This window comes from Epinephelus lanceolatus, chromosome 4 (genome assembly GCF_041903045.1).
Source record: "Epinephelus lanceolatus isolate andai-2023 chromosome 4, ASM4190304v1, whole genome shotgun sequence".
NCBI lineage: Eukaryota > Metazoa > Chordata > Actinopteri > Perciformes > Serranidae > Epinephelus > Epinephelus lanceolatus.
In genome coordinates, this window is record NC_135737.1 from 28,313,338 (window position 1) to 28,340,584 (window position 27,247).

The 27,247-nt window shown below is 43.0% G+C and overlaps 1 protein-coding gene across 4 annotated transcripts in view; it reads left to right on the forward strand.

Annotated features, from left to right (window-relative positions):
• Positions 1-27,247, forward strand: part of grik4 (glutamate receptor, ionotropic, kainate 4) — a 438,583-nt gene that overhangs the window by 392,580 nt on the left and 18,756 nt on the right. For all 4 annotated transcript variants that reach the window (XM_078167104.1, XM_033632251.2, XM_078167102.1 and 1 more), the window contains exons 13-14: positions 15,167-15,370; positions 18,688-18,801. In XM_078167104.1, coding sequence (XP_078023230.1) covers positions 15,167-15,370; positions 18,688-18,801 — 318 coding nt within the window. The remainder of the gene's footprint in view (positions 1-15,166; positions 15,371-18,687; positions 18,802-27,247) is intronic.

Below are 27,247 nucleotides of genomic sequence, written 5' to 3' on the forward strand. Positions count from 1 at the left end.
CGTGAATGTAATATCGTAGGCGCACCCTCAGGGAACTTCTTCAAATCTGGGACAAACGTTCATTTGAACTCGAGGATAAACTGTTTAGATTTTGGCAGTCAAAGGTCACTGTGACCTCATTAACTTTTATTGGCCATAATTTAAGAATTCATACCCTAATTACAAACCTTGACACAAATAACTCATTGGATAAAATGTTAAGGTGATAAAATTTTATATCCAAAAGGTCAAGGGTCATCCTCACTGTGATATCATTGTGTTGTGGAATAAAAAAACACTTCCAGGCCATTGTTTAGCACAGTAAGTCAGGAACAGAAGGGGAGACATTTGGTCAGATACTGAATTTGTGACACTCAACTTTGAGTGTCCACCTTGAAAATGTGCTGATTGTATGGTATTTGAAGATGTGCGTGAAGCATCCACATTTCACCAAAAAATGCACTTCATACCTTTTATTGAATTTCTTCAAAGTCTTCGCTATATAAATCACATGAGTCTGGACAGACATGAATGGAAACTACGACTTGACTGATTGGCAGAGGCATCATCCGCAAGGCAGTAATTGTATTTTCAGAGAAATCATCATATGCAGCCCACCACCGTCAGCGTGCAGAGAGGAGGATTCAGATCCTGCTTGACAATCTGACAATCTGACTTTGTTTGAAGCATATTGACCCTTACAGCCTATAAATGCCTCCAGATAGTGACTAGAACCCCTTGTTTTCCTTATTAGCATATCAACATGGTTAGCAGTGAGTCATAAGCTGCTCCCTGCAGTAGATGATATTGCAGAGGAGGAATGGTGAACCTGACGTCAGTTGTAATGACTTCTAGCTTCCAGTAAGCCGCTGTGTCATATGCAAAGCCACTCACATTGTGCCGCATCACTGTTGCTCCAGCCCCTGAAGCACATATCGAATTCATATCTAAGCGATGCAGAAACAATGCTGCAGCTTTGCACAGTTAATATATTCTTAACTTATAACACTTCTTAATAGTGATAAATTGCTCATAAATTAATCAGCTTCCTGTTTTAAATAGCAGAGCAGAAGTGTCAGTGATGTCCAAAACTTGTGAGAAGGAAACAGTGCTGCAAGTAGGAGTATGCACGAACGTTCTCTTAGTTGACGTTTCGAGAACAACTGCTTCTCATCAGACATCAGATTGTCACTGTGATCAGTGCACGAGCTCTGTATTTATTTATGTCAGGAATATAATGCTGTTCATAAGCTCAACTTTTCTGTTTTACAGCAGCTTTGATGTCACATCAAAGATGATAAATGGATTCATGTTGGAACTGCGTAAAGCTACTCAGCTTTTCAGTCAGCCACACGTGCTTCATGCCTTTCTTCATCCCTCGACACAAACGTATAAGACAGGCGCGCGCACACACATACCTGTCACTGGCCCAGCTTCTCCTCCTTGATAATGAATCAGACGATAACACACAAAGTAGCTTGTAAGCAGAGGCAATTGGCCCAATGTGTTATTCTGAGTGGCTGGCTTATCAGCTGCGGAGCCGTGGGAATGGGAGAAGGACATATTGCCATATTTCGCCACTGAACAAGTCACTGGCCTCATTGAGACTGATTGGGATTCAGATGGAACGGTTCATTTCACACATGAGGGAAAGGGCGCAAGGGGAGGATGGAGATGTTTGGGTGTCTGCATGTGTGTGTGTGTGTGTGTGTGCGTGTTTGGGATGAGGGGGAGTACAAATGAGACAATATTTTCTCAACAGAAAGAGGGTGTGAAAGAACGAATTGGCCGAGCACAAAGCTTTGATTTCACTTTGGAGATATAGAGTCCCTGGACCAAACTTCGGAAGCCACCAAGGAGCAATTTTCAGTGCCTATCACAGCTCATTCATCATGGTGTGATTGCCGTGTCGCCGTTATCTCGCTTGTGGGCGGCAGACGAGCCACAGCTGAAAGCCTCCATAAGAATTCCTTACCTGTAGCACTGGCCTGGGAGACTGTGTGTGTTTTTGCGTGTGATTGCACTGCTTACAGCATTTATGGATGCCTTCTACCAAGCATTTGTGTGTATGTCCGGCGCGTGTATTTGTGTGCACTCTTGATATGTTCACCAGGCTTTTACAGGGCAGTTTCATTACACCTACACATGGTCGTCATCTTCCCACTTCAACAGCGCTAGGGGGAAAAAAAGGCAGTCACAGAATTGATTATCACTTTACTGCAAGGCCACAAACCATGTGTTTGTGATCAGTGATTGAGTTTGTTACAGGCACTGTTTAGGTCTTAGTGAAATAATGTCCTTTTAGCCTCAGTAGCCACACTGATGTAATAGAAAAAGCCAATTGTTTGCTTCCCCCAGATAAAATTCTCTTGGTTCTTTCAGAGAAAAACACACATAGAGCCACCAACCCCCCTCTCTCCCTCCATGCACCATGCGTGCCTGAATATATTTTCACTGAGGGGTGTTGCACACTATACATGTGAGCACGTGTGTGTATGTGAATGAGCTCACACGAGCAACAGAAAAACTGCTCGCATACTCACATTGGTGGTTGTTTTTTGAAAGAACGTGCACTCCCTCACCTTAGACACAATTTGTCTCTGCACTTCATGTGCCAAAATTTACAATATTTCATTTTGAATGGTGTCAGGCATTCAGTTGTCTCTTCACTGAAGCCACTGTCATCCCCTCAGCAAATCATACGTCCGCTCGTCATCCACTCCATCATCGCCTGCAATAAAACTCCATCCCAATGGCTATGTCCCACACGTCAAAGGAATTTTATGGGACTATGAAGCAGCTCCAAAACTGTCCCGGCAGTTTTCTGATCTTTCTCTCTGGTTCAGCCTTTCTGAGCCATTGGTTTACGCCCACTACTGCAAATCTCTCTTCAAATTTTGGCTGACCCCGACCCTTGCACTTTGACCTGATGTGATGATGTTGTCGCATCAGATCAGAGGAATTAATTAAAGGCAGATGATAGTAGCACCCAGGTGTCCGTAGCCAACAAGGATATATGCACACAGGATGGAATAGCCAATGTGGTAATTAATGATCGGGTGTCATAAGCAGCTCCTGAGTCCATGGGGACAATAAAGTATATTGTATCATATTGCATCGCATTGTATCATATCATATCGTATCGTATTGAATAATATGGTATGGTATGGTGTGGTATGGTATCGTATCGAAATGTGACATTAACACTAATGGGTTTTGTACACAGTGTACATTCAGCAGTTTATACATCCTAAAAACTGAATAATGCGTCAACTACATCTTCAAGTAACAAGCCAAAGTTGACTCACAGGGGACTCAAACCTCACTCTCCTGTGTTGAAGTCCTGTGCCTAACCTATTCCTCCACCACCTCTTGCTCACATGATGGACTGTATCGCTCTTGCTACATCACTTGACTTTCTGGCAGCACATTTTTGAGATGTCCTCGTTAATTTACCACTTTAATCTCAGAGAGTATCCAAGAGTGGCTAGTGTAAGCCTTAACCATGACCACGTCCATGGCCCTAACTGCCTCAGGCCTCAATGCATCAAAATACTAGCCAATCGCAGCACACAGTGAGATTCATAATTACGCATCATAAGGATGGGTGAATACAGCTGAAAAGCTGCAGTGTGAATTTTCTCAGGTGCAAATACACACTCTGTGCATTAAATTCGCACATTTTAAACTTTTTTCCTTCAGATTTTTTGACAGGCACCTTATCACATGCTGTTCAAAATTTAAAACAAATGTTCAGATGGCCTATTAGTTATAGTAAAATAGCCAACTAAAGGCCTTTGCACAACAAGTCCCTATTTTCCATATGTGTTATATAATACATCATCTGACAAAAATCAGATCAAGTCCGATGTGGTTGATTATTCTATATATGCGAAATTCACAATACAAGACACAAGGTACAGACATGTTTGCTCACTTGACTCTCTATACTGGAGTTACCTCCTTGGCTGTGGCCACTCTCTCCGTGTGTCTTTCATATGGCTTTGTAGCTACCTGAAGGGGCTGAACTGTCCTTATCCTCTATTAAATCCTCCTTCTTGACATCATAATCCACCTCAGTATCACTTTCTGACCTGTTGAAGTAGGCCATCTGATTTATGAAGTGATACTGTGCATCCTGTTAGTCTCTCTTTTTGCACATGTATGTGTCCCGCCGGTTACGGCACATTTTTTATGACTGCCTCTTGGTCAAACAACTCTTAAATGCTTTTGGCAGATGTGGAAAAAAAACACAAAACGTTAAACCTGTTCCGAAAACTTTCATGATGAAAGTTTTGGAGTCAGTGTGCAAAAGGGATTGACACAATGAGGTTGTATTTATTTTTAATCATAAGACAGTTTTGGATGAAAAATATTGACTTGGTTTGACTTGGTCTTTTGCCAAACTGTGTTTTCAATTCCTTGTCATTAGGGGGTGCTGCAGCACCCTCAGCACCCACCCTCCCACACACAGCCCAAGTCACACAGGTGCAACATTTTGAAATCAACATAAAAGTTTGAGAAATAGTTTTAACTTTATTCATCTATTTTTCATGAAGCCACAACAGCACAGAGGGTAGAGAGTAAGAAAACACTCATCTGACAACACACACACACACACACACACACACACACACACACACACAGCCTGTGTCTTTTTTTTGTACCGGCGTCATGTAAATACAAGCAGTTATTACATCACAAGCAAATCATTAAACAGCATTGGGTGTTAAAACATCCCTCATTAAATTACGCTCTTAAACACTACTCATGCTCAGCGCTTACAGAATTCAGGACTCCTTGTTATTCCTCCTCTCTGTAAGAAATGAAAGGGAGCTTTTACCTGTAGGGACATCTCTCTTTGGCGCCAGCTTTCTGCCACTGTTAGGGAATCATACCGTCTCAATATTTAAAATCCCAAGTCTAGACCCATTTTCCTTGTAAATGCCTGACACCTGCTTTAGGTTCCTTGCGCAAGAGCCACTTTCTGCCTTTGTCGAGCCCGGTTCTCTCGGTCATTCTCTCAGTTTTCCTGCAGACTCTCCTCGTGTCACTGAGTGTTCTCATATCCACTCACGTTGGTAAGGATTCAACAGTGCACATAGAGCCAACTGATAAAAGCAGACACAAAGGCAAATTTGCTGGCACACTGGCTCAGCGGCACAGAGGCATGTGCACCTGAATCCGCACACACAGACAGAAGATCTGTCCCCATTTATTGAAGATTTGTGTGCACTTGTTCTTTCTCTTTTCTCTGTCATTTATTTACCATCAAGCACGAAACTGTTGGCTGAGATTGCTTTATGAAAAACGTACATGACCCGGCCCTTTTTCTAATGGCCTAGTATTTTTCCGTGTATTGTCGGAGCTTCTGTAGCTCTTCTTCAAACAGGACTACCAAACCCTGTGAGAGAATTATATCTCCGCTGCTAGTTTGCTGAGCTCTGGAGAGCAAGTTTTTTGAGGATAAGAAAACAGTTGAGGAAAGCGAGCGGGGTTTGTGTGAAGACATCTTGAACACCCTGAGGTTTTAAAAGGGGAAACTCCGTTGTGGTGTGTGAAGTTGAATGTGAACAACACCCACCGGTGCACCTGCCGCTCTGCGCCTGTGTGTGTGTGCGTGTGCTTGCTTGTGTGTATGTAAGAGTGTGCTTCTTCCTCCAAAGTTATCAGTCCACAGCCAGACTCCTCATGGCCTGGGAATAAGAGGCTGCTTTAAAAGTCTGCATTTCTTTAAAGCTTCAAACTCATGGCTTTATTGCTGTTTTGCTGTGGTGTGCAAAAGAAGGTAGATGGAATTTCCGTCTGATTTTGCCTTCATGGAAGACAGCACTTTCATACCCCTGTATAGACTTTTCATACTTTTATATGGTTATTTTTATATGATTTTGTTCTCACATTCACAGAAGACTTCTACTGGAAGTGGTGCTTTCAGTGATATTTTTTTTATGTCAGTGTTTGGCGGAAGTTTTTTGGATGAGTATGAACTGCAGCAGATACATCAACTTTTAATAGCAGTTGTGTTTCCATTTCTGCAACCCAGCACAGATCTGGTTAATAGACGGTTGTGACCGGACATTTTTCTGGAGCAACTGGCGCTCAGAGAAAAAGAGACAGATTGAAACCAAGGAAAAGTGACAATAAAAATAGCAGAGGAGTAAACAGGAAAAACACATTTTGGCTTGATAACCAGTCAGACAGTCCTTGCGGTATTGATTGCTGTTGGGTTTTTACTGGTGTGATTGATGGATGTTCGCCAGGTCTGATTTTATTAGTCTGTACTTAACCAGGTCAACGCAGAGGGATGGAGGGCAGACAAGATACAGTAGCCTTACTCCAGGAGTCAAGCTTCCTAATGAAGGCGGCCATTTGCTCTAAATATAGCATGCTTTTACCATTCTTTGCGCACATAAATCAACAGGAAGCTGGAAAGTGAATTATGTTTTTCACTTAATTAAGTGCTGTAGGAGGGCGCTGCGGTTGCTCGCTGGATTGGCTGAGTCCTTAGCTTTGTTGCATGTCATCCCCTCTGTCTCTGCTGCCTGTTCTGTCTTTCTCCCTCACTATCAAAATAAAACAAATGCCAGAAAAAAAAAAAAAATCAAACACGCCTTCATCCAGGCACTTTAATGGCCCCATGTTCTGTTGGCATGAAGAGCTGTTAAATGACTGCAGCACGTTTGTGTGTTTCGCCATTTCTTCCCCCAGTGTGGCTCGTGTTATGTACAAAGCGTCTATGAAAGCAAACCTCTGTAATATTGTTGCGGAAATTGGAAGGAACCGTCTAACTCGGTCTTGCTTCACTGTAACTCAGTGTCATAAAAGCTTCAGCAGTCTGTGAATGATAAAATTAGCATTTTTATTGCGCCTGATGCGTGCAGACACATGAGCATACATTTAGCCTGCGTAGACGTCATGTTAGGTGACGTGTTTTAAGGAGTTGATAAACAGATGGACAGATTTACTTTAGAGTCACTAACTGGCTGAAAACGTGACTGACTCTAAGCCAAGGAAGTGTTTTGTTTTCTCCTCTACTTCTCAAAGGACAAAAGGCTTAAAGCTGATTATATGCTATAGTTTGTTATTGTCAATAAATCCCATGAAAAGACTAAAAAGCTTTACTTCCCCTTTCATTTTTGTTTCTGACTTCTCTGGCCTGTCGGTGGCCCTCAACTCTAAGCCGTCGTTCCTACTGGATATGTAAATCTTTTTTTTTTTTTTTTTTTTTTTTTTTTTTAAAAAGGTTCAGGAATGTATAGTGTTATTTTTTAAAAGGACAAATCGTTTTCCTCAAGACACAAAACATTAGGCTGCATAGAGCATGTTCACAGACAACCTAATTTATTTATAAACTTCAGAAGAGTATTCACCTTTGCAGCAAGATATCAAAGCAACTATAACATAATAACACGTTTTAATGCATCGTTAAGAAGCTCACACGTGGTTAATGTTAGGGAGAGTCTTTTTAAATGTTGGAAAAGTATATAATGACTTAAAGAGAAAGTTCTATATTTTTTGCACGCAGACACTAATTTCCGATGTTTATGTGTCCAAGTGACCAATTGAGACAATGAGTTTTCATATTGGTCCAGTATTGAGAGAGACAGCAGCAAGGCAGGCTGCAATGTAATCCTCATGAGCGAGTGTGCACTGTCAGTTTGGGTCCATTGAAAGTGATTATTTTTGCCACTGACAGGCTCCGATTGTTATTTTAAGTGTCTGACAGCATCAGGGAAAGGATCCTACAGAGAAATTAAATGTGTTTTCGTACCTTTCGCTGATTGAGTCTTTCCTTAGTGTGTGTAAACAAAGCCCTTTTTAAATAGGAATTGTGCAAATTTGCAGGAAAGCTCAATCAGTCTTTTTTCAGCATTGGCAGTATAAAAACAAAATCAGGGAGTGCGGCAAAATGCCGCCTGCCTACTTTTGTTTATACAGAATGTGCCTCTTTCGGGGCAATGGGGGTGTGAGCAGGTAACAAAATGTGTAGCTCAGCATGTGACGTAAACAGTGACGTACTCGAGGGAAGCCGCGGCTGGTCAGTCCTTCAGCGATTCTCTCGTAAGTCGGCCCGTTCTTTACTGTTCCTGTCATCTGACGGTTAATGGCCTCTTCGTTTGCGAGGACAAGGAGGGCGTGCAATTCTTTGTCTCCCCAGTTGCTCATCTTTACAGTGTCTATCAGGTTTGCGTTTCCCTCTTGCTACTAGCTGCTCGCTAATTCCTGCTATCAGCTATTTCCTGTTTATCCACTGCCAGTGGGTCGCATGTGCGGCATCATCAACAGGTCCTCCCATGAGTCTTCAACAGCCCCTCCCATGGCGGAAGGCCGCCTCGGTCTGTTTAAACTGAAAGGGCTCCGCCAATATGACTACCCTACGAGGCGGAAAATTGGGCACCTCGGATCAACTCGCCAATCTGGCTCTGTGTGTCTAAACGCTCACAGCTTGCCGGCAAAACGGCTCAACATTTGCAGGAAATCTGGCAGTGTAAAAGGGGCTCAAGTCTCACTTAAGAAAACATCTGGTTCTCAAATCTTGTGGACTTTTGCACATTGTTGAAATCAGCTAAATATTCAGTCATGACAGTGAAAATCTAAGCTCACTTTCTGTTCTTCAACACAACAAACTTTCCCCAGCACTCGTTTCTACCATTGTTTTCCCTGCAACAAGTCACCTCTCACAATATTTCAGAACAATACTTCCCCACTCAGTGAGACTTGGACACAAAAATAAACAGATCAATGAAAGGCAAGGAAAAATGTTTTATTTCTCTGTAGCTTTTTTTATACAAGGTTGTCAGACATCTCTAATGACAATCTGAGCCTCACAGTGGCAAAAACAAGCACTTTAAATTGACGGTGCACAATTTGCCCACAGGGACAACACATTCTCACTCCGACCTTGTCACATACCAAGGTTTGGTCATGGACTTTCCACATCCAGATACAGCGTGCAAGGTACCCAGGGTACATTGGTTGTTGACGTTCTGGGACGCCATGTCCACTTCAGCTTTTTACATGCATTGTCCTCTTTCAAAATACACTTCCATTTTCACAGGAAATGTAATGTTTACATACAGTCTCTTTCAAAATAAACACCTCTAATTGACGTTTTTTTTTTTTTCCTTCAACAACTAACGCACATGGTTACGTTTTGTCAACACACACACGTGGCTGGGATTAGGAAAAAGAACCGGGTTTGGCTTTACAATCTCATCGGATGCAAACACTGCCCTCCTGGGTGTAAGTCAGTGGTTGCTGGACCAATCCACCACCCCTCCGACCCACCCTATTTGGCCTTAACTTTCGTTCCTTACCCACCATGTTTCCCCCTGATGCTGCTGGGTGCTGTTAAACTATAATGATGACCGGTCTTGTATCATGCAGACATGAAAGGACGGCTTTTTTCGTCTGTGTCTGACGCCAGAGGTCACTGCCCAAGCACCAGATTTCGACAACTTCAGAGTGAGACTGGGTTGGTAGGGATTACATTGCAGCCTGTTTTGTTGCAGCACTCTCTCTCAACACTGGACCAGTTTTAAAAATCATTGTTCCATTTGTCACTTAGACAAAAACATGGCAAAATATAGTCCAGGCTGAAAAATACAAAACATTTCCTTTAAAGCACAAGACTCGACTGTATTACCATTTAACCAAAACCACAATCTTTTCCGGACCTTAACCAGAGCACTGTTGTTTTCTAAAACCTAACCACATACAGGACATGAACCCCAGTGTCACAGTCTGGCGCTTTGTACACTCACCATCCCTCCGACGACTTGTGTGGGGTACAAAAATGTAGCTCTTTCTTCACTGAATAATGCTGCTTGTGAACATGATCCAGGCACCAATTCCCAGCACAGTGTAATTAGGAGAACAAATTAGTATTATATAAATGTAATTTCTGGGAGCCAGGTTTGGGATTAGGTGAGTATTTACAGCAGCAGAGCACTGTATATGCAATGAATTCAAAGTAAAGTACAGTGCCCATGTGCATAGTTTTGAGGGACTATTTCATCCAGTGCAACAATTTGGCACATTTTGGGACAACATTGGAGGTCTGTGGCACTCAGGAACAAGCTTTCAATTCATGATCAGTTCATGAATTGTCTTTTATACAGGTTTTACACATATGCAGATCACATACTCTCACATTATAGTATCTTGTAATATAGTGTTTGTCATCTACCTCTATCTGTAACACACTTAAGGTCATGGTTAGAGGAATTGAATCCACATACAGATTCCAGGTGCAGAGTTGTGCAGACAGAGACAGTTGATCTTATTCTGTGGGTTCTACTGTCCAGTGATGCAGTGACAAAGAGGTAAAGGCGTCCAGTCCGGTGTCAAAGTGATCTGAACCCCCCCCCCACCCCCCTTCTTTACACAGCTACAGGTAGAACCAAGCGAATGCTATGACGACAGCTCAAGCCGCAGTAACAGTTGGGCCACCTGAGGTGCACCAAGTTCTCAAATGTTCTAGATTCCAGTGGAACTACTATTTTTGTGGCTTTCAGTGTGAGGCAAATCAATCGCCAATCAAACAGCTACCTCACAAAAAAAGTATTTCCCGCTGTGGCGATGACAAAACAATTTCACTTCTATTTCACTTCTCAAAATACACCAGAACACTACTGCTTTTGCTTTCCCTTCTCCAAAGCTGTCACAGTGGCTTTGAGTGGCTTAGGCACATGACTCTGAGATGAGTTACACACACACACCGCAGTAGGCATTTATGTCGATGAAAGTAGTCGACAATCTCTTGGAACAGCCTCATGGTTAAAGAAAGATTTGCGAGCTGGTACTTTTTCTTTTTTTTTCTTTTTTTTTTGCATACGCACATAAAAACATAAACTCAATAAAACGTCTATCTGCAACAATAAAGAAAACTTTGTTTTCTTTTTGTTTATTTTTGAAAATGGAGAGTATCAGCAGGAGGAAGCGCTGCGACTTGTTAATCACTGTTATCTCGTGTCATGTTGCCAAACTAAGTTAGTTTACGTGGATTCACAAACTGAGTGCAGGGATAGAGCAGCAGCAAAGTGGTACATAATGCTGTCTTTTTTATGATGTAGTGGAGCCTGAGCACACCAGTTTGACAGTTGCATTATTTGAAAAATAGCGCAATAAGGGTGGCTCCAAAATACATCACTGCAGGGCTCCTTAAATCATCCTACAGCATCAACTAACTGACAAAACAAGACATAAATAAACAGACAGCCAAACAGAGAGTTGGTTCTCTAAAAGACAGGTTGTAAATGGGTGTGTGTTTGGGCGTGTGTGTAGTGTGAGAAGAAAACTGCTTTTGTTTCTTATCTGCTTCTTTCTGGATGTAACAGATTAGCATGCATCTGTCTGTCCCTGATATTAGTGGCTGGCTCCGCTTCAAGTCCACAAATCTCAATTTTCATGGAAGGCAGTAAATCTAACGTGAACTATGACCTCCAAAGGACATATGGGAGCTCTCCGCCATTCTTCAGGGCTGTGAAATGTGTGGTTAGGTTCCGTAAAGCAATCATATCATACAACATATTAAACACAACAAGAGGCACACCAGCAATTTAGCAGTACGCTTGCAGAGGGTTGTGGAGCCTTTTTGAAAAGGATCGCAAAAATCGAAGCAACAGAGTCTAAAATATCCCGACCTTTATAGGCCAGAGTTATTTTTCAGACTTTAAAAGTTTCCTCCACAGACACAGAAGGCTTTTTTTCCCCAAGCTGTGCAGGACTCTCAGTTACAAGTAAATTAAAGCATGTTGTCCATTATGAATTGTGTTCATGTCCCCGTATTGCTTTGTCACACAACCGTTTTTAGCGAGTTGGTGGGGGATGTATTGTCTAAGGCCCTGATCACACAGGAAGTGTTTTGCAGGTTGCAAAACACGAGACACACCAACCTGCCGTTTTTTTTTAACTGAATGCCACTAGTGAAAACAAACGCTTGCTGCGCCTTGTTATTGTTGCCAGGCAACCATGGACTCACCTCCTTATTCTAACCTTCCTGTGTAATCAATCTACTGTTTATTAATTAATTTTAGTTATTTGACAGTAGTTAGTATCTATGTCCTAAGATTTTGAGGCAGAAGGTACTTGCTGTAGCTCTTCTTGAGGGTGAGAGGCTGTCAGTAAATAGTTTTTGGGCACAGGGAAACAGAGATCTTTGTGAGTACATGAGACCTTAAAAAAGAGGGTGGATCATGGGGAGTACCACCAGTTGGTCCAGGAGCTTCGCCTATATGGCCATTTCCAGGCGTATTTTCGGATGACTCGGGGCCAGTTTGACAACCTGCTGTCTATTGTCTGGCCGTATAGCTCTGGGTATCCAGCAACTGCTACCACCACTTTCTCCTCCATTGTTTACCAACTGTAAACTTGTTGTCGTGACCACCACAGGAGACCGCCTCTCAAATCATCCAACTGGACAATGCCAAAAAAGATAATGAAATAAAAGATGATGTTGGGTGTTTTTCCATTCCAAGTTGAAGTTTTTTCAGTTCGAGGAGTTTAGAGTGCTCCGGCAAAAACATCAGGTGCCTAGAGCGCAGAAACACGAGGCATGTTGCACCGCAAAAAACACAAGCATAAAGCTTCATTCTCATTAAAAACAAATTACAGAAAAGCACTTCCAGGTGATAAAATGCTTTCTGTGTGGTCAGGGCCTAAGGGTGCTTTGACACCTGACCTGTTGGGTTCAGTTAAAACAAACTCAGGTCCCTTTGTACGGTTAGTAGATTGATTTGAGCTGGTGTGAAAGCTGTCAGTTTAACCCTTGTGCAAACCAAACAACTGAAACAAGACCACCTGAAAAGATGTGTCTTTGTCCGCTGCAAAGAGGAGTCTGGTGCGGTTTGTTCGTGCTGTGAAAGCAAACAAACCAACCACAGGATTTAATGAAAGCAGATATGTGATTTTAGTTTGACCTCAAAAGTAAAACAAATAATAAATCCATCTGCTGATCATGAAATCTGTCCGCGATCTTAGCATTGATCTGTATAAGGCCCTGTATATAACCTATTTATGCTAGTCATTTGGTAACCATGGTAACACTTGTGAAAGTCAGCGCAGATATTTTCCCTGATTAAAAAGCTGTCAAAACTGCTGTGCTTGTGTCTGACTCCTTTTCTCTGTATCAGTAATGAAGTCTTATTTCATTAAGTCCATTAACGAGTGTGTGACAGTGATTCCACAGTAGCCTCATGACCCCCAAATTGTTACTGAACAAGATGCCTCCTTTTTGTCCTGTCTCAGCCTGAGTCATTACTCATAACCTCCGGTTGATTTGTAGTCTAATAATACTAACTAGAGAGGGCACTCAGTGAAGTGCAGATCTCTCAAATTGCAGTTACTCTTGACAATTCTTTAAGCAGACACACAGCAGCACGTTTTAAAAGCCTCCCAGAAGTTGAGAAAAATGCACGACTCGTCTATATTTGATGGAGCCATTCTGCGTTGCACAGAGCAAACTGAGTTTTCCTGCTAACAGGCACTATATGTGAAATACAGATACAATATAATTATGAGGATGAATGTATTTTTACAAAAACATAGCCAGGAGTCTTTGATGCATGACGATCATAGCTTGACTTTGAAGACTGTTAACTTTGTCTGTGGACTACAGGACAACAAAGTAGGAAATTACAATTAACACAACCTTTCGCTAAGCCCCGCCCCTTTGTGATGGTCCGACAAGCTGTTGGAGTAAGCATGGAGCCCACACTGTGACTAACTGCACTATTATCATATTTTTTGGAGAAATGAAACAGTGATTGCAGAGAGAAGCAGACAGAGGGGTCTACAGTCTGTGTTTGAAGGATATATCCAGGATGTCAAACTGACTCAGCAGCAACAACAGGTTAAAAAGACAAAGATAGTTAGAAGCTAAAGCCCAACTATAGGCTACAGATCACAGTGTAAAAGTGAACCACCACATCACTGCTGATCGCCACACAAGACAATGAATATAAAGGGAAACTTTGCTGATATTCAACCAGCTGTGTGGCATCGCAGTGTGTGCAGATGAAAGGTGTTTGGCTTCGCCCTCGTGCTGCTGCCAGCATCTGGACCTCTGTAGCCGGTCAGGCAGGGATCTCTGGGGGAAGTCAAACAATGTTCATCTGCACACAATGCTATGACACACAGCTGGTTGAATATATTGCTAATTTATGTTGTAATGTACCTAACTTTAGTGGATCATAACATATCAGGTAGGGAATTTTCCTGCCGATACTCTGGTTCAATATGAGACCAAGCTTTTAAAGAGATTGCAGCCATGACGAAGGCCAAAATGTGACCTGTAACAGACCGTAACGCTTGTTGTTTTCAGCTGAGACCTTTTTCCAGAAAACTTGTGTCCTCTACCAGTGGAGTGAGGAGTCAGCAGTGACAGTGACAGTATAGAACAGTCAATAAAACAGCTTTTTCAACAATGTGAATCACCGTACCTATGAGAGGTCAATGATAATAATAATACCTTAAATTTGTATAGCACTTTTCAAAGACCCAAAGACGCTTACATAGTAACACAAAAGGGGTAGTGACAGACAGGGGATCAAGCAGAAGACAACATAGTGAACAAAAGAAATGATGGGATGTAACACAGGCGGTATAGGAACAGTCAGTGGGGTGGAGGTGGTTAGGGGTAGGGGAGGTCGAAGGCTTGGGAGAAGAGGTAGGTTTTCAGGCGGGATTTGAATATGGGAAGTGAGGGAGAGTGGCGAACAGGTTGGGGGAGGGAGTTCCATAGTTCCACACGTGCAAACAAACTATGAGGCTGATTGGTCCAGTAGTTTGCAAGATTAGCTGCAAACCGACATTCACTCACACTCATATACACACACACACCACCAAACATACCCTCCAGGTTTATGCCTGGCGGAGATAATAATAATTTAAAAATAAATAAGTAATAATGAATAATAATTAGTTATTTCTTTGTGAGCTCTTTGTGACACCAAAGAACAAGATGATGCAGGATGGCAATCACCAAAACTGCAAGCAATTAGTTACCTATCAGTTTGAATAACTTCACGTTTACTTATCTGGGTTATTTGTTAGAAGTCAGTGTGAGCAGGAACCGGACCAGAAATAAATGTAAGAATGTTTTGTATTTTCCCCTTTGGTCCAGGCAAATGAACTGAACTACAGATATGAAATCACCCTAAGATGCAATCCACTTGTGTTTTTTTAGGAAAATCCATATGTGATGCTGCGGCAGAACCACCAAGACCTGGAGGGAAACGACCGCTATGAAGGCTTCTGTGTGGACATGCTAAAGGAGCTGGCAGATATCCTCAAGTTCAAGTACCGCATCAGGCTGGTGGGCGACGGACTGTACGGGGTTCCTGGGGCCAATGGAACATGGACCGGCATGGTCGGAGAGCTCATCTCAAGGGTATATAAATATGTACACACTGAGTGTGGCCTCTAAACCTGCAACCATAAATTAGCATTTTTATCACATCACATATACATGGAAGCACACCAGTTTTCAAAGTGTTTCCTCAAGGCACTCACTAACACAAAAGTGTATCGCTCAGCTCTCATATATTTCACAGCTAGCAGCTTTCCTTCATGTCATACACACACTTTTCATTCAGCAGTTGGCCTTTTCAGCTTAAGCATTGTATTTTCCAAAACAGTCACAGCTTGTTGGTGGCTTGTTCCCTGTCAGCTCCTTTCCTTAAGCCGTCTGGACTGACCTTAACAGACTTTCCTCCTGAATCAGTCTGTGTTGTTGCTGTTAAATCTCTGAGTGAGGTGTTACACTCCTCCAGCTATGCTGTATGTAGCTGTTAACAGGCAGATAAGGTTATATATATATAAGGGAGCTGAGGGAAGTAGAGGGGGAGGAACAGAAGTGAAACAGGCGTAAAAAAAATAGTGAGGAGGAAGGCTGGGGTGAGGAAGAGGAAAACAGAAATGAAGTAGAGAGGGATTGAGCCGATCTTAAGAGGTGATCTGTCTTAATTCTGTGGGCTAATGGAGGGCAAAGCCATTAAGTATGTAAAGCATGTGAGTGCCTGCTCTTGTTATTGTACCAGCCCACCGCCGCCCTCGTACCCTGTAAGTCGCCTGTGGAAGGCTGACCTTCAGAATGGCCGTGGTTGAAGTCAACATGTGTCTGTAGCCTCTTTTCCACTGTGCAAAAACCCCACAAACACCCACTAACACGTGGCTTATGTCCTTAGTGAGAAAGGCTACAATCGCATTTCTCCACACTTTCTCCAGAGCTTCCACTTCTGTACCAAGAAGGCCACAACTGGCATTCCCTCCTTCTTCTGTACCAAGAAGCGAAGGGGCTGATTATGTATAGGTATGGAGTGTGAGTCTTGTAGCTAGTGAATGAGTCACGTTCCTGCCGCAGCTATACCTACTTGTAATTTTTGCCCCTTTTCTTGCACGATGCAATGATGCACTGCCACAAATTCGTCCGTACATCGAACATTGTTCCAAATGAGTCTGCACCGAGTTTCTTCAGAGAGAGGGTGAATAAGTAATTGATACAAGGAAAGACATAAGCGCCACTGGCGTCCATGCTGCCTGCTACTGTTTACTAACCCTGTTTTCTGGCACGTCTGGCATGTTGAATGTGACACACCACGGGAAACAAAAACAGAAAGTCTGCTGCAGAGCCATGTGCATGGCTCTGGTCTACTTGCAGTGGTAAAGAAGTCTTTTGCCAATTTTTAACAGGTTGTACTGAGTTTAAATAACTCAGGTATAAGTGCTAATTTTGTTGGAAAAAGGATATCTGAAGTGACAAGGACGTGGGGGGCGGACACAAAGTCGAGACGTGCTTGAGAGGGATTTGTCATGGGATGGGGGACATCTGGAGGGATGTTCCCTTAGTGGACAGAAAGGCTTGAGCTTGTTTAGTTAAAGGCTTAGAAAGGAATAGGAAAAGATGGCAAAGTAAAAAAGATTGTGAAAGAAAACAAAGGAACGGCCGTGGTTGCAAGTTTAACGGATAAGTTGAAAGGATATGAAATATACACTTGGTAGCAGCAAAGGAGGACAGCCTGAGGTTATTCCGGACAACAGGTACCTGTGTCCCTGCCAGTACCATTCAGCCTGAACAATATTTCACTGTGTGAGGGTGATTAGTTTGACGGGTGTCAGACAGCCTGTGCTAACAATGAGACATGTCAGGAGGAATCCAGACCAAAGTCTAAGTACAGTATGTCCTGGTTCATTAATCCACCGTGCTGCATTTAAAGAACAGAGGTATCTCCAAAGACTTAATTCTTAAAATCAAATGCTACGTCCCAGAAGGTAATGTTTAATTCATCGCTCACATTCACAAGTTTTTATCCATCTTTTTTTTTTCTACAGACTTAGCATGATATGATTGAATGCAAGTGGAAACAGGTATGATGCAATATTGAACAGGCAATATTACAGCATGTGTTTTTCTTCTGTTATACTAGCAGGCATAACAGCAGACAGGCAGAGGAATCCAGTAATCAATATTAATATTCTATCGTCACATAAATATTTCAGTGGCTGTTACGACCGTGTGTTCATTTTTCAAAGGATCAGGGACTTTCTTTGTTGAAATTGCTTGGATGGTCGTTTCCTGTGTGTGGTTTGCTTCCAGCACTGGGAGCAGGCGATCAGACTTTCAAACGACGGAGAGAAAAAAGAAAAAAAAAAAGGACGAGGCTGGGGACAGCTGATGATGGAGGGTCGAAGCCTGCGGGCTGAGGGTAGGGCAGCAGAAGGCATTAGGCTTCAGTGTGGAGTGTAGGCTGGGGCGAGGTTAAAGAGGTGGAAATTTGGATGTGTAACACACAAATTGAAGCAAATTTTTATGTCTCTGTGGTGTGCAGCTAATCTTGCAACACACGGAGCAAAGGTGCAGCTCTAAACGTCTCCTGGTAGCGTTTTAAAACCTGCTCTAAAGGTTAGAATAATTATGGATAAAAAAAACATCCATTTCACATCACGTCAAATGGATGTTGTAGCAAAAACACTCTTTCATGCATGCCACATGCCCCCTCTCCCTGTCTCTCGTTCCTGGAGATACAAACAGTGTGTTGTGGATTTTTGAGTGGCGTCTGCAGTGCTGCAGCAGAGCTCCCCTCTCCTCACTCTCATCCTCCCATTCCTCTCCGTCTCCCCAATCCTCTTAGTTCTCCTGCAGCAGACAAAGAGCAATGCATTGCTGCTTTCACTCTTTGCACCTCAGGGAGATGAAAAATCCCTTGCAGTTGCACTTTGCTGGCCTGTATTATTAGCAGGGAGCCATCCAGTATTCAGCGTACATTGACCATTTCTACGTGTGTGTGTGTGTCTGTGTGTTTCCAAGTGTGTGTTTTACCAGCTGCTGCTTTGTCAAGTGATTTGTCTTGACAGTGTTCCCTTAGCCGGCCACAATGGTTACCCTCAGCTCTCTTGTGCCCTACACACACACACACACACACACACACACACACACACACACACACACACACACACGCACACACAGATACACACAGTGCCAATGTTGGATTATCCTCACCACAGATAGTGCTATTGGCAGACAAAGAGGCTATGGGACACAAAAGGGCATTATTAGGGATTTAGCATCTAGTAGCCAACTTCTTATGTCATCCTTTCAAGCGTTTAAATTATTGGTTATGTCATAAACTTGTGTCATGTCCTCACAGCTAGGACGCCTCTGGCTGTGTGTTTTACATGATGAGATTCTACCCGCCCTCTGTGTTTCAGAAAGCTGACCTGGCAGTCGCGGGCCTCACTATCACAGCAGAGCGTGAAAAGGTCATCGACTTCTCCAAGCCCTTCATGACCCTCGGCATCAGCATCATGTACCGTGTCCACCTGGTAAGTTACCTCCCACCACCCCATTCCCCCAACACACACACACACACACACTCACTCTAACCGATCGAAATGGCTCTCGAACAGCTTGTGGACGTGCCACAGCAGGCTGTCAGCCTTGTCTAATGGCTGGAAAAGAACCACTCTCCCTTTTGGATTGTAGAGTCTATCTCTCTTAGTCTGTCCAAATCCTTCCACAAACTCTCCTCCTTCGAACCTTATCACCTCTTTTACCTCTCAGCTACTCAATTCCCCCCGCATCTGTGTTTTCGAGGCCATACCCTTCCTCTTCCTCCAACCCTTAGTCTCGCTTTCTTGCTTCTTATTTATCTTCCCAACATCCTTTCCCTTCTGTCCCTGCAGTCTCAACTTTTTAATAGTGTCCAGCTCTTTTCACTTCTCCTCTGTTTGCCCATTTCCTCCTTCTGTTGCCGTGGCCCCCCCATCCCGCCAGCGCCAGATGGTATGTTTTACTGTGTGAACTTCCTGATGAATGTACCAGTTTCACAGTTGTTTTCTGCTTGCCCTCTGCTTGGGTTTGGCCATCTTATTTCGCACAAGCAACGCCCTCTGCGCTCCGCAGAGAGCAAGCCCAAGCAAGAAACAGTGAAACAACAGCAGTGCAGGTGGAAACGAGGCAGTGTTTGCAGAGTCAGTGGCCCATTAATCATCAGCCCTCACCCAAAACCCAAGGTGACACAGCGGGGCCAAGCATGGCAACGGTCACAGTTCGCACTTATGGCACGTCCGTGGTTTCCCAGAGGGGTGTTTACTCACATTCCCTCCTGCTCCTTTCCTCCCTTCTTGTAAACCTCCCTCCTTCTCACCTTCCCATAGTGTACACACACAGCGCTAATAGGTGTACCAGTGAGGGACTCAATTGAGCGCCAACAGTTGGGGAGAATCAATCGATGCTCGCAGCAGGTGCAGTGTTAAATGGGCTACGGGGTGGCGCATCACCTCTGAAGTGGGAGGCAGGCAGGCGGGTGGCAGCATGAGGAGGTGATATGGAGCTGATGTCCCCAGGGCTAGCATGCACAGTTACAGGGTTGAATTAGCACAGATTCGACCCAGTTGACGCCAAATTCATGATAAGAGGTCAACAAGAAGGAAGCGGTTTTTAATAAGATAGAGCCACTGCTCTGCGGAGGTTTTGAAAAGACAGAGAGAAAAGAGAAAGTTCAAGACAAGAGCGAAAGTGAAGACAGGTGTCCCTTGTCTTTGTCTCCCTCTGCCCCGCCATCATTTCCTCATGCTCTTTTTGCTCTCATTGCCCCTTGGCATTTTCTCAGATCTGACTCATAGCGGTCCCTCAGCATGGCTCTAAAATTCGATATTTGAATTTCTGTGACTGCACTTGTTTAGTTCTAATCCACTGACTATTGATCTGAGGCACAGTGATTTCTACAAGGGGGTTTGCTGCTTATTTCAAACTTTAAATGAAAATTTCAGTCTGATCAATAGGAATGGCGAATGCAATAAAATAAAGGCGCCTGTTGAGTATTAATTACCCTCAGACTATTGGCCATTTAATCTCCATCTCTCCTCTTTGTCAGTATGTGTGCATTGTACGTCTTTCTGTCTCTCTCTCAAACACAAACACACACGTTTCTCCCTTTTGTTGTGCATCTTTTTTTGTCTTGTCATTAATTTCCATTTATTAAGACTGTGACACATATTCACATTCAGAGCCAGTCAATGCGGACAATATATTTCCCTCAATAACAATAATATTGTAAAAAGTGTAATCCTGTTTTGGTGAAATTGCTCATGTGTTACAACAAAGCTATAAACAGTTTCCTGAACATCGTTGCCTTTAGGCACAATTCAGACCAAATTCATTTCCTGTGTGAAGCATCAGAAAGCAGCAACAAACCTGGACTGAATCTCCACTGGTTCCTCCACTCCAAACACCGTCGACTGTCATTGTCTGATTTTTCCGTGGCTCATTCAGAACAGCATCAAATGACAAGACTTAATTACCTGTCACATGATTTTGTGTCAGTGTTTTATGTTATACAAAAAGACAGGGAATCTGATTCCCTGGAGGCATCACTTGTTGTCTTGTATATACACTCTGTTGTATGATTTCTGGGGCACCACATTGAAATGAAAAATACAGGAACAAATCTCAGACAGCTTGCAGCTTGTCTGCAGAAGACGATCTTTACCTGTCTCGGCTCTCCAGCTGTCTTGTCTGACTTTTTTTTGGCTGGTTGAAGGTTTGTAGTCATCCACTCTATACAGTCATGTAGTGCTGTATCTTATACGGTATGGTGTGTGTTCTTTGAGATGTACATGTAGTTTGAGGCTACATTAAATACATTTGATTTGCTTTTACTCACAAATCAAAGAGCACACCTTCACCTCAGCAGCCAGTAAAATATGGGAATTGGACATCCGAGTTATGAACCCAGACATAACCTAGAGCTACTGTCAACCTCTTCTCATAAAACCCATCCCTCCCTCTACATTCATCATCTGTGCGAGAAAAGCCACATGCTGTAACCCGAGTCCCCAACTCTCCAAGGTACTTTATATCCATGCCAGTTCCATCATCTAAACATTTCCTTCATTATGGGGACTGTGCAGCAAACATGGTGGATTATAAGACAATGGGCCCAGGGCACGGATTTGCAAACGGCCCAGCAACCTCTCTTACATTGGAGAAAGACACACAGACTTTGTGGTGGTTTTGTCCCTTTTTTATTAGTCTGTGGTAATTCTGTGTCTCCTTGTGGGGGTTTTGCATCTATTTGTAATCATTTTGCGTCTCTTTTAGGTAATTGTGTGCCTGTTTTTGGTCATTTTGCGTCTCTTTTTGGTGATTTTTCCACCTCTCTTTGGTAATTCTATGTCTTTTTTGGTCGTTGTGTGTCTCTTGTAGTCATGTTACGTCTCTTTTAGGTAATTGTGTGCCTGTTTTTGGTCATTTTGTGTCTCTTTGTAATCATTTTACATCTCTTTTTGGTGATTTTATGTCTCTTTTTGTAATTCTGTTTCTTTTTTGGTCGTATCATGTCTCTTTGTAGTCATTTTGCATCCCTTTTTTGGTGATTTCCCACCTCTCTTTGGTAATTCTGTGTCTTTTTTGGTCGTTTTGTGTCTCTTCGTAGTCATTTTGCATCTCTTTTTGGTAATTCTGTGTCTTTTTTGGTTGTTTTGTGTGTCTTTTTAGGTGATTTTGTGTCTTTCTTTGTTCGTTCTGTGTGTGTTTGCCATCATTTTGCATCTCTTTTTGGTAATTCTATGTCTTGTATGGTTGTTTTGTGTGTCTTTGTAGTTATTTTGCATCTCTTATAGGTAATTTTGTGTCTGTTTTGGTCATTTTGTGTCTCTGCGCAGTTCCTTTGCATCTCTTTTTGGTCTTTAAGTGTCTCTTTGTCATCATTTTCAGTCTCTTTCCGGTCTGTAGGTGTTAATTTGAGTGACATTTTGCATTTGAAGTCCAGCAGTGCTCTTAACACTTTGGGTCCCTGAGCATGTGCACGGTAGGCCTGTTCAGTAATCCATCCATGGCGGCAAAGTAAGTGCAACTGTGTGTGTATAAGAGAAAGAGAGAGTGGCACTTAATTAGACATAGGAGGTAATTAGGGGTGTGTGGAAGCCGTGTCAGATTCAGCTGCTGCCCTGAGGGGAGAGCACAGCATACGGAGCTTTATTGATTCTCTGGCCACACACGACCCCGAACAAAATTACACAGTCACAGACACATGTAGCCTTGCGCCTACACACACACACACACACACACACACACACACACACGTAGTTTCACACTGTAATGCACAGTCACAAAGTCACAGGCATGTTCAAAGCACACAGACATAAAGCTAGACAACCTGGTGAGCCCAAGAGACAGCGGGAAGTTGTTACGAATATGACCCTTTGACCTCTGCCAAATCAGCTGCTTTCTTCAGATTGCCCCCGCGGCTATCTCAACAACCGTAGTAGCTGACATCCTCAGCTCTGACACAATTAGAAATGCACACACACTATCAAAGGGCCTAGAACAAAGGCAGAAGGTGGGGGGACACAGGGAGGGAGAGGAAGAAAGACAACATAAAAGAGAATTAGCAAGAAATGGGCAGAAAGAGAAGCAAAAGGGGGTGGCGAGATGACGGAGAAATGAGAGAGAGAGTTGAAATGACAATGGGACGTCTCCTTCAGTGAGTCAGTTTTCAGGCAGGCAGCCTCAGGGGGCAACAGTGTGGTATGAATACCAAGAGGCAGGATGACTAGGTGAAATCCTTGACTGGATAACCTCACCAGCTCCTTCAGCCACCCTCCTGGCATGCATGCAATCCCTAGAGACGGGGAGAGGCGGGGGGCGATGAAAGAGGGACAGTTGGAAGTTGAGAGAGAGCAAGGGCAGTGCAAGGTAAAAATGAATGAGCCCTTCACCTGCGTGTTTAGAGGGAAGAAGGGGTATACACATACTATAATAGGCAGCAATTCCTCGCTATTCTATTTGTTGAGATGTACTCATAAAAAGCAGGTTGTAAAGGATGTTTCGCCCTTGCACCACGTCTGCATTCTCTCCCGTACCTTTGATTTGCCTTACGCCCTCTTATCATCTTAACATGACGATAAACCTTTATAAAATGATTCCCCTGCCTCTAATAAAAATAATTCAAACACAGCAGCAAATGTTTATGTGTGAGGAGCCAGGGTAACCTGTGGCTATAATTTATACTCACATTTGGTGCTTGTTCTATTCTGAAATCCCTTTATTGCAGTGGGTTTACTTTTAATATCTAACTCATGCGCTAGGGCAATTATTAATGTCGGTGCTTGTAGTTTGTTTGTTCATCGTGTCATAGTTTTGGAGTCCTCTGTCTCATCCGAGTGTGTATATCCCGTTAAATAGTATCTGCCAGATTAGCCACGGTTGCTGTGTTTTCCCCAGCCAGGCATCAGCTACCTGCTGCCTCTGTGTTCGGCACTGGTGCTCCCTGTGCGCTGGGCTGCCCAAGCACGTACTGTATCTGCCCTGCTGCTGATGACTGACAGCACAGGCAGCTGCTGACAAGCTTTGAAACACAAGCGCGCGCGCACACACACAAACACACAGCTGCTGACAGTTTGTCTTGCACACACAGGCTCACCGTACAAAATGAAGACAGAGCAGACCACCTATATGAGCTCACTGTTTAGACAATAAACCTAGTGCCATTTGGATGGACTGGGAGGTACCAGTGGTTTCCTGGAATCGCTCTCTCAAGTCAGTTCATCACTGATAACTTATGAATTACTAAATACACTTAATATTTATATACATAAGTTATTCATAACCGTGCTAACATCAGCGACACTGAGCCCTCGGTTGTAAAAATGCATCAGGTAAGCATCTGCAAAGGACATCATTTCTTAACACCACAGGCAACAGGAGTCAGTCAACAAGGAAAATGTGGGAAAGCCACTTTAAAGCTCCAGTGTGTAGGATATAGGGAGATATATTGGCAGTAATGGATTATTATATAATAAGTATGTTTTCTTTAGTGTATAATAATCAGCCAAAAATAATAATTGTTGTGTTTTCGTCACCGGCAGTAGCTAAGAGACCTCAGCGGATAATTTAGCTCCCATTAAAAACCTCCTGAACATCTCAATCTTACATTATAGGAGGAAAAAGGCAACTACACATTAGCGGGTGCTAGGCTAGCAGCCTGTCTCAGACGTGCCAAACAATGTTAGAGAATCACTGATTTGTAAAATGATGAAATTGTTTCACTCTGTGTTTTACTGGTTGTAATCACCCGGTCCATTTGTTTTGGTGAGGAGGAGGAGGAGAACTCTGTGGATAACTCAACTCCCTGTAAAAACCTCCTGAACAAAGAATGCTGAAGGCAGGTTGCACTGCTAGCTAGATGCCTCTAAATGCCCCTAAATCATACACACCTTTCCTTTAAACCTGCTTCTATATATTTTTTGGCCACACAACAGGCTGTAAACACAACAATGGCGCAACACCACCTTTATAAAGCTACTATACTCAGTGTGTTGCTTAGAAAATGTACTTATCCAGCAGACAAGTCCAATGTTAGCACCAATTTAATTTGTGTTTCCAGCAACCTGACGAATGTAAGTCCAATATTCACTCTCTTTTAGCTCTGTTTTGGTCTCCGCCAACCCCTGAGGGAAATATCTGACTCTATAGCTGCTTAATGCCCTGTTATGTTCACCAGCCAGACACTAACTTTGTCAGCTGTTTGGGGCTCGGTAGGTAGCATCCAGTAGGAGGAGGAAGAGTGAAAATGAGGCTGAAATGAACACGAAAACAGTGAAGTTGCTGCAGTGAAATCAAACCATGAGCTCAAAAGACATAAAAACACCCTGTAGAGTTGTTAAGTGAGTGTTAATCATCTATTGGTTCATCGCTGCAGGAGAGCCTTTTCAGATTATGCATAGCAGATTGATCCATTGATTAGTGCCATTTCCAAAACATAACATTATGGCACACATTGTAGTTTCATTGTTTTCAATTAACGATTTCAGCAAAAATGCATGTGTTTGGGAAGTGCTGAGCATATCACTGGATAAATGAAGCTTGAATTATACTGCAGGAGCTGCGTGAGAGTATGCAAATGGATGTTTTGATATAGTTTTGCTGTTAAATGTGGCCCCATATGACTTCAGTTAATCAAGAATTTCTCAGGGTTTGGATTGTTTGCAGAAGAAATGTGAAGAGATAGGGTGCTTCCTGAATTCAACACAGCGCAGGGTGAGTAACTCATATACAAATGATCGTTTGCGAGGTGAAGTATTCTTTTAATTAAGCCTGTTCTTTCTAGGACTCAGTTTACGAGACCTCAAATGTTTGTAAAATGGAGAAAATAAATGTTTCCAGAGGAAAATATCCTGACACATTTTGGAAGCACAGACTTTTAATACATTTTTATGCAGTTCCATTTAGCCTATCTGAATGTCTGTGTGCTCATTAGTGAGTCTTTCGCAGCCTCACCATGGATAATTTCCCCTCCAGCTCCTGAAAACATAACTTTGTCTCTGAGTGTTACAGCACAAATATTACACCACAAAAGTCAAGATTTCTCAGCAGCACGCAACTCCTACTGTTTTCCCTTTTGTCCTTGTGATTTCTGTCTCTTCCTACATTTCTCTCTGTCTCTATTTCTGATCTGCTCTCCTGAACCTCCACTTCTCCACCATCTGTTTGCATGGGTGTCCTGCGTCTCTGCAGCTCTCTTCATCTTAATAATAGCACCTTGGTGGGAGCTTAAGATGTGGACACGCGGGGCAAGCATTTAAGAAAACGCTGGTTCAGCATGCACCAAACTGGACCAGCAAACAGGAGGACTCATGTCAGCACATACTGCTGTTACCCCAGTAATACCAGTGCCAGCAAGAGACGGCTTGGCAGTGAGACTCATTTTACAACAATATCCTACCCCTGAGACGGCCATTGTGTGTTTCACCACTTCACTATTCTATTTTGAGACGGCTATCATCATCATCATCATAAGCGTTACGCTCTATAGATAGACAGACAGACAGACAGACATTAAAAGTGGCAGGCTGATTTGAATCATTTGAATTACACTCTCCTGCTTTCTGCACCACTCCTATTTTACTCAGTCAGGCTAATATGCAAGTGATTACAGACGCATTAATGAATTTTCATCTCTGTGCAAGTCTAAATGGGGGTTCGTTTATCATAACAAATACCCACCAAAATAATTTCACCCTCTTGCTGCAAATTTAATTTTGGAGGGCCTTAGAAATGTATTACCGCAGTGTTTTGGCATGCATGATATCCCCCAGGAGCACCTAATTGACTATTTTTGCATAAAAGCGATTTGGGTTTGTTCAGGTGGGCTCCGCAACGCTGCCTGTAGACAGAAATGAAAGATAAGGAATATCTACTCTCATAACAACACTTGGACAGTTGGCTGTTTGATCACCTCCACTATTTAACTGCGTTGCCGGCCCTGACAACCACTTCCATTTCATAGTCATTAACAGATGGCGGACGTGCATCTGCGTGTAAATGGCTAATATTCCCTTGCTGATGGGTCAGCCGGGCTATATGCGGAACATGGACATGAGAAATATGAGCACGCACGCACACGTAAATAAGCACACACAATCACCAGTAATTGGTTTCATTTAGAGGACAATAGCTGGTGGTGCTGGAAATAACACATTAGGAATTAGCCCCTATATTCCCATTGCACTGCTCGCTGCCAACCCTATTTTAGCCACTTATCTCCTCTACCACTGGTTACCAATCCAAACCGATACATAACAGCCCTCAGCTGCTTCGGCACTGCTAGCTTTGCTGTCCAAGCCAAAGCTATTAATCTCTTTCCCTTTTTTTCCCTCCAAGCAGGGACACTGTGCGCTCCCAGTCAAACAGGAAGTCAACTATAGGTCACTTAAATGAATTTTGATTTAATGTAGCTGTAATGGTTTAGTTGGTTATTCGACCTTT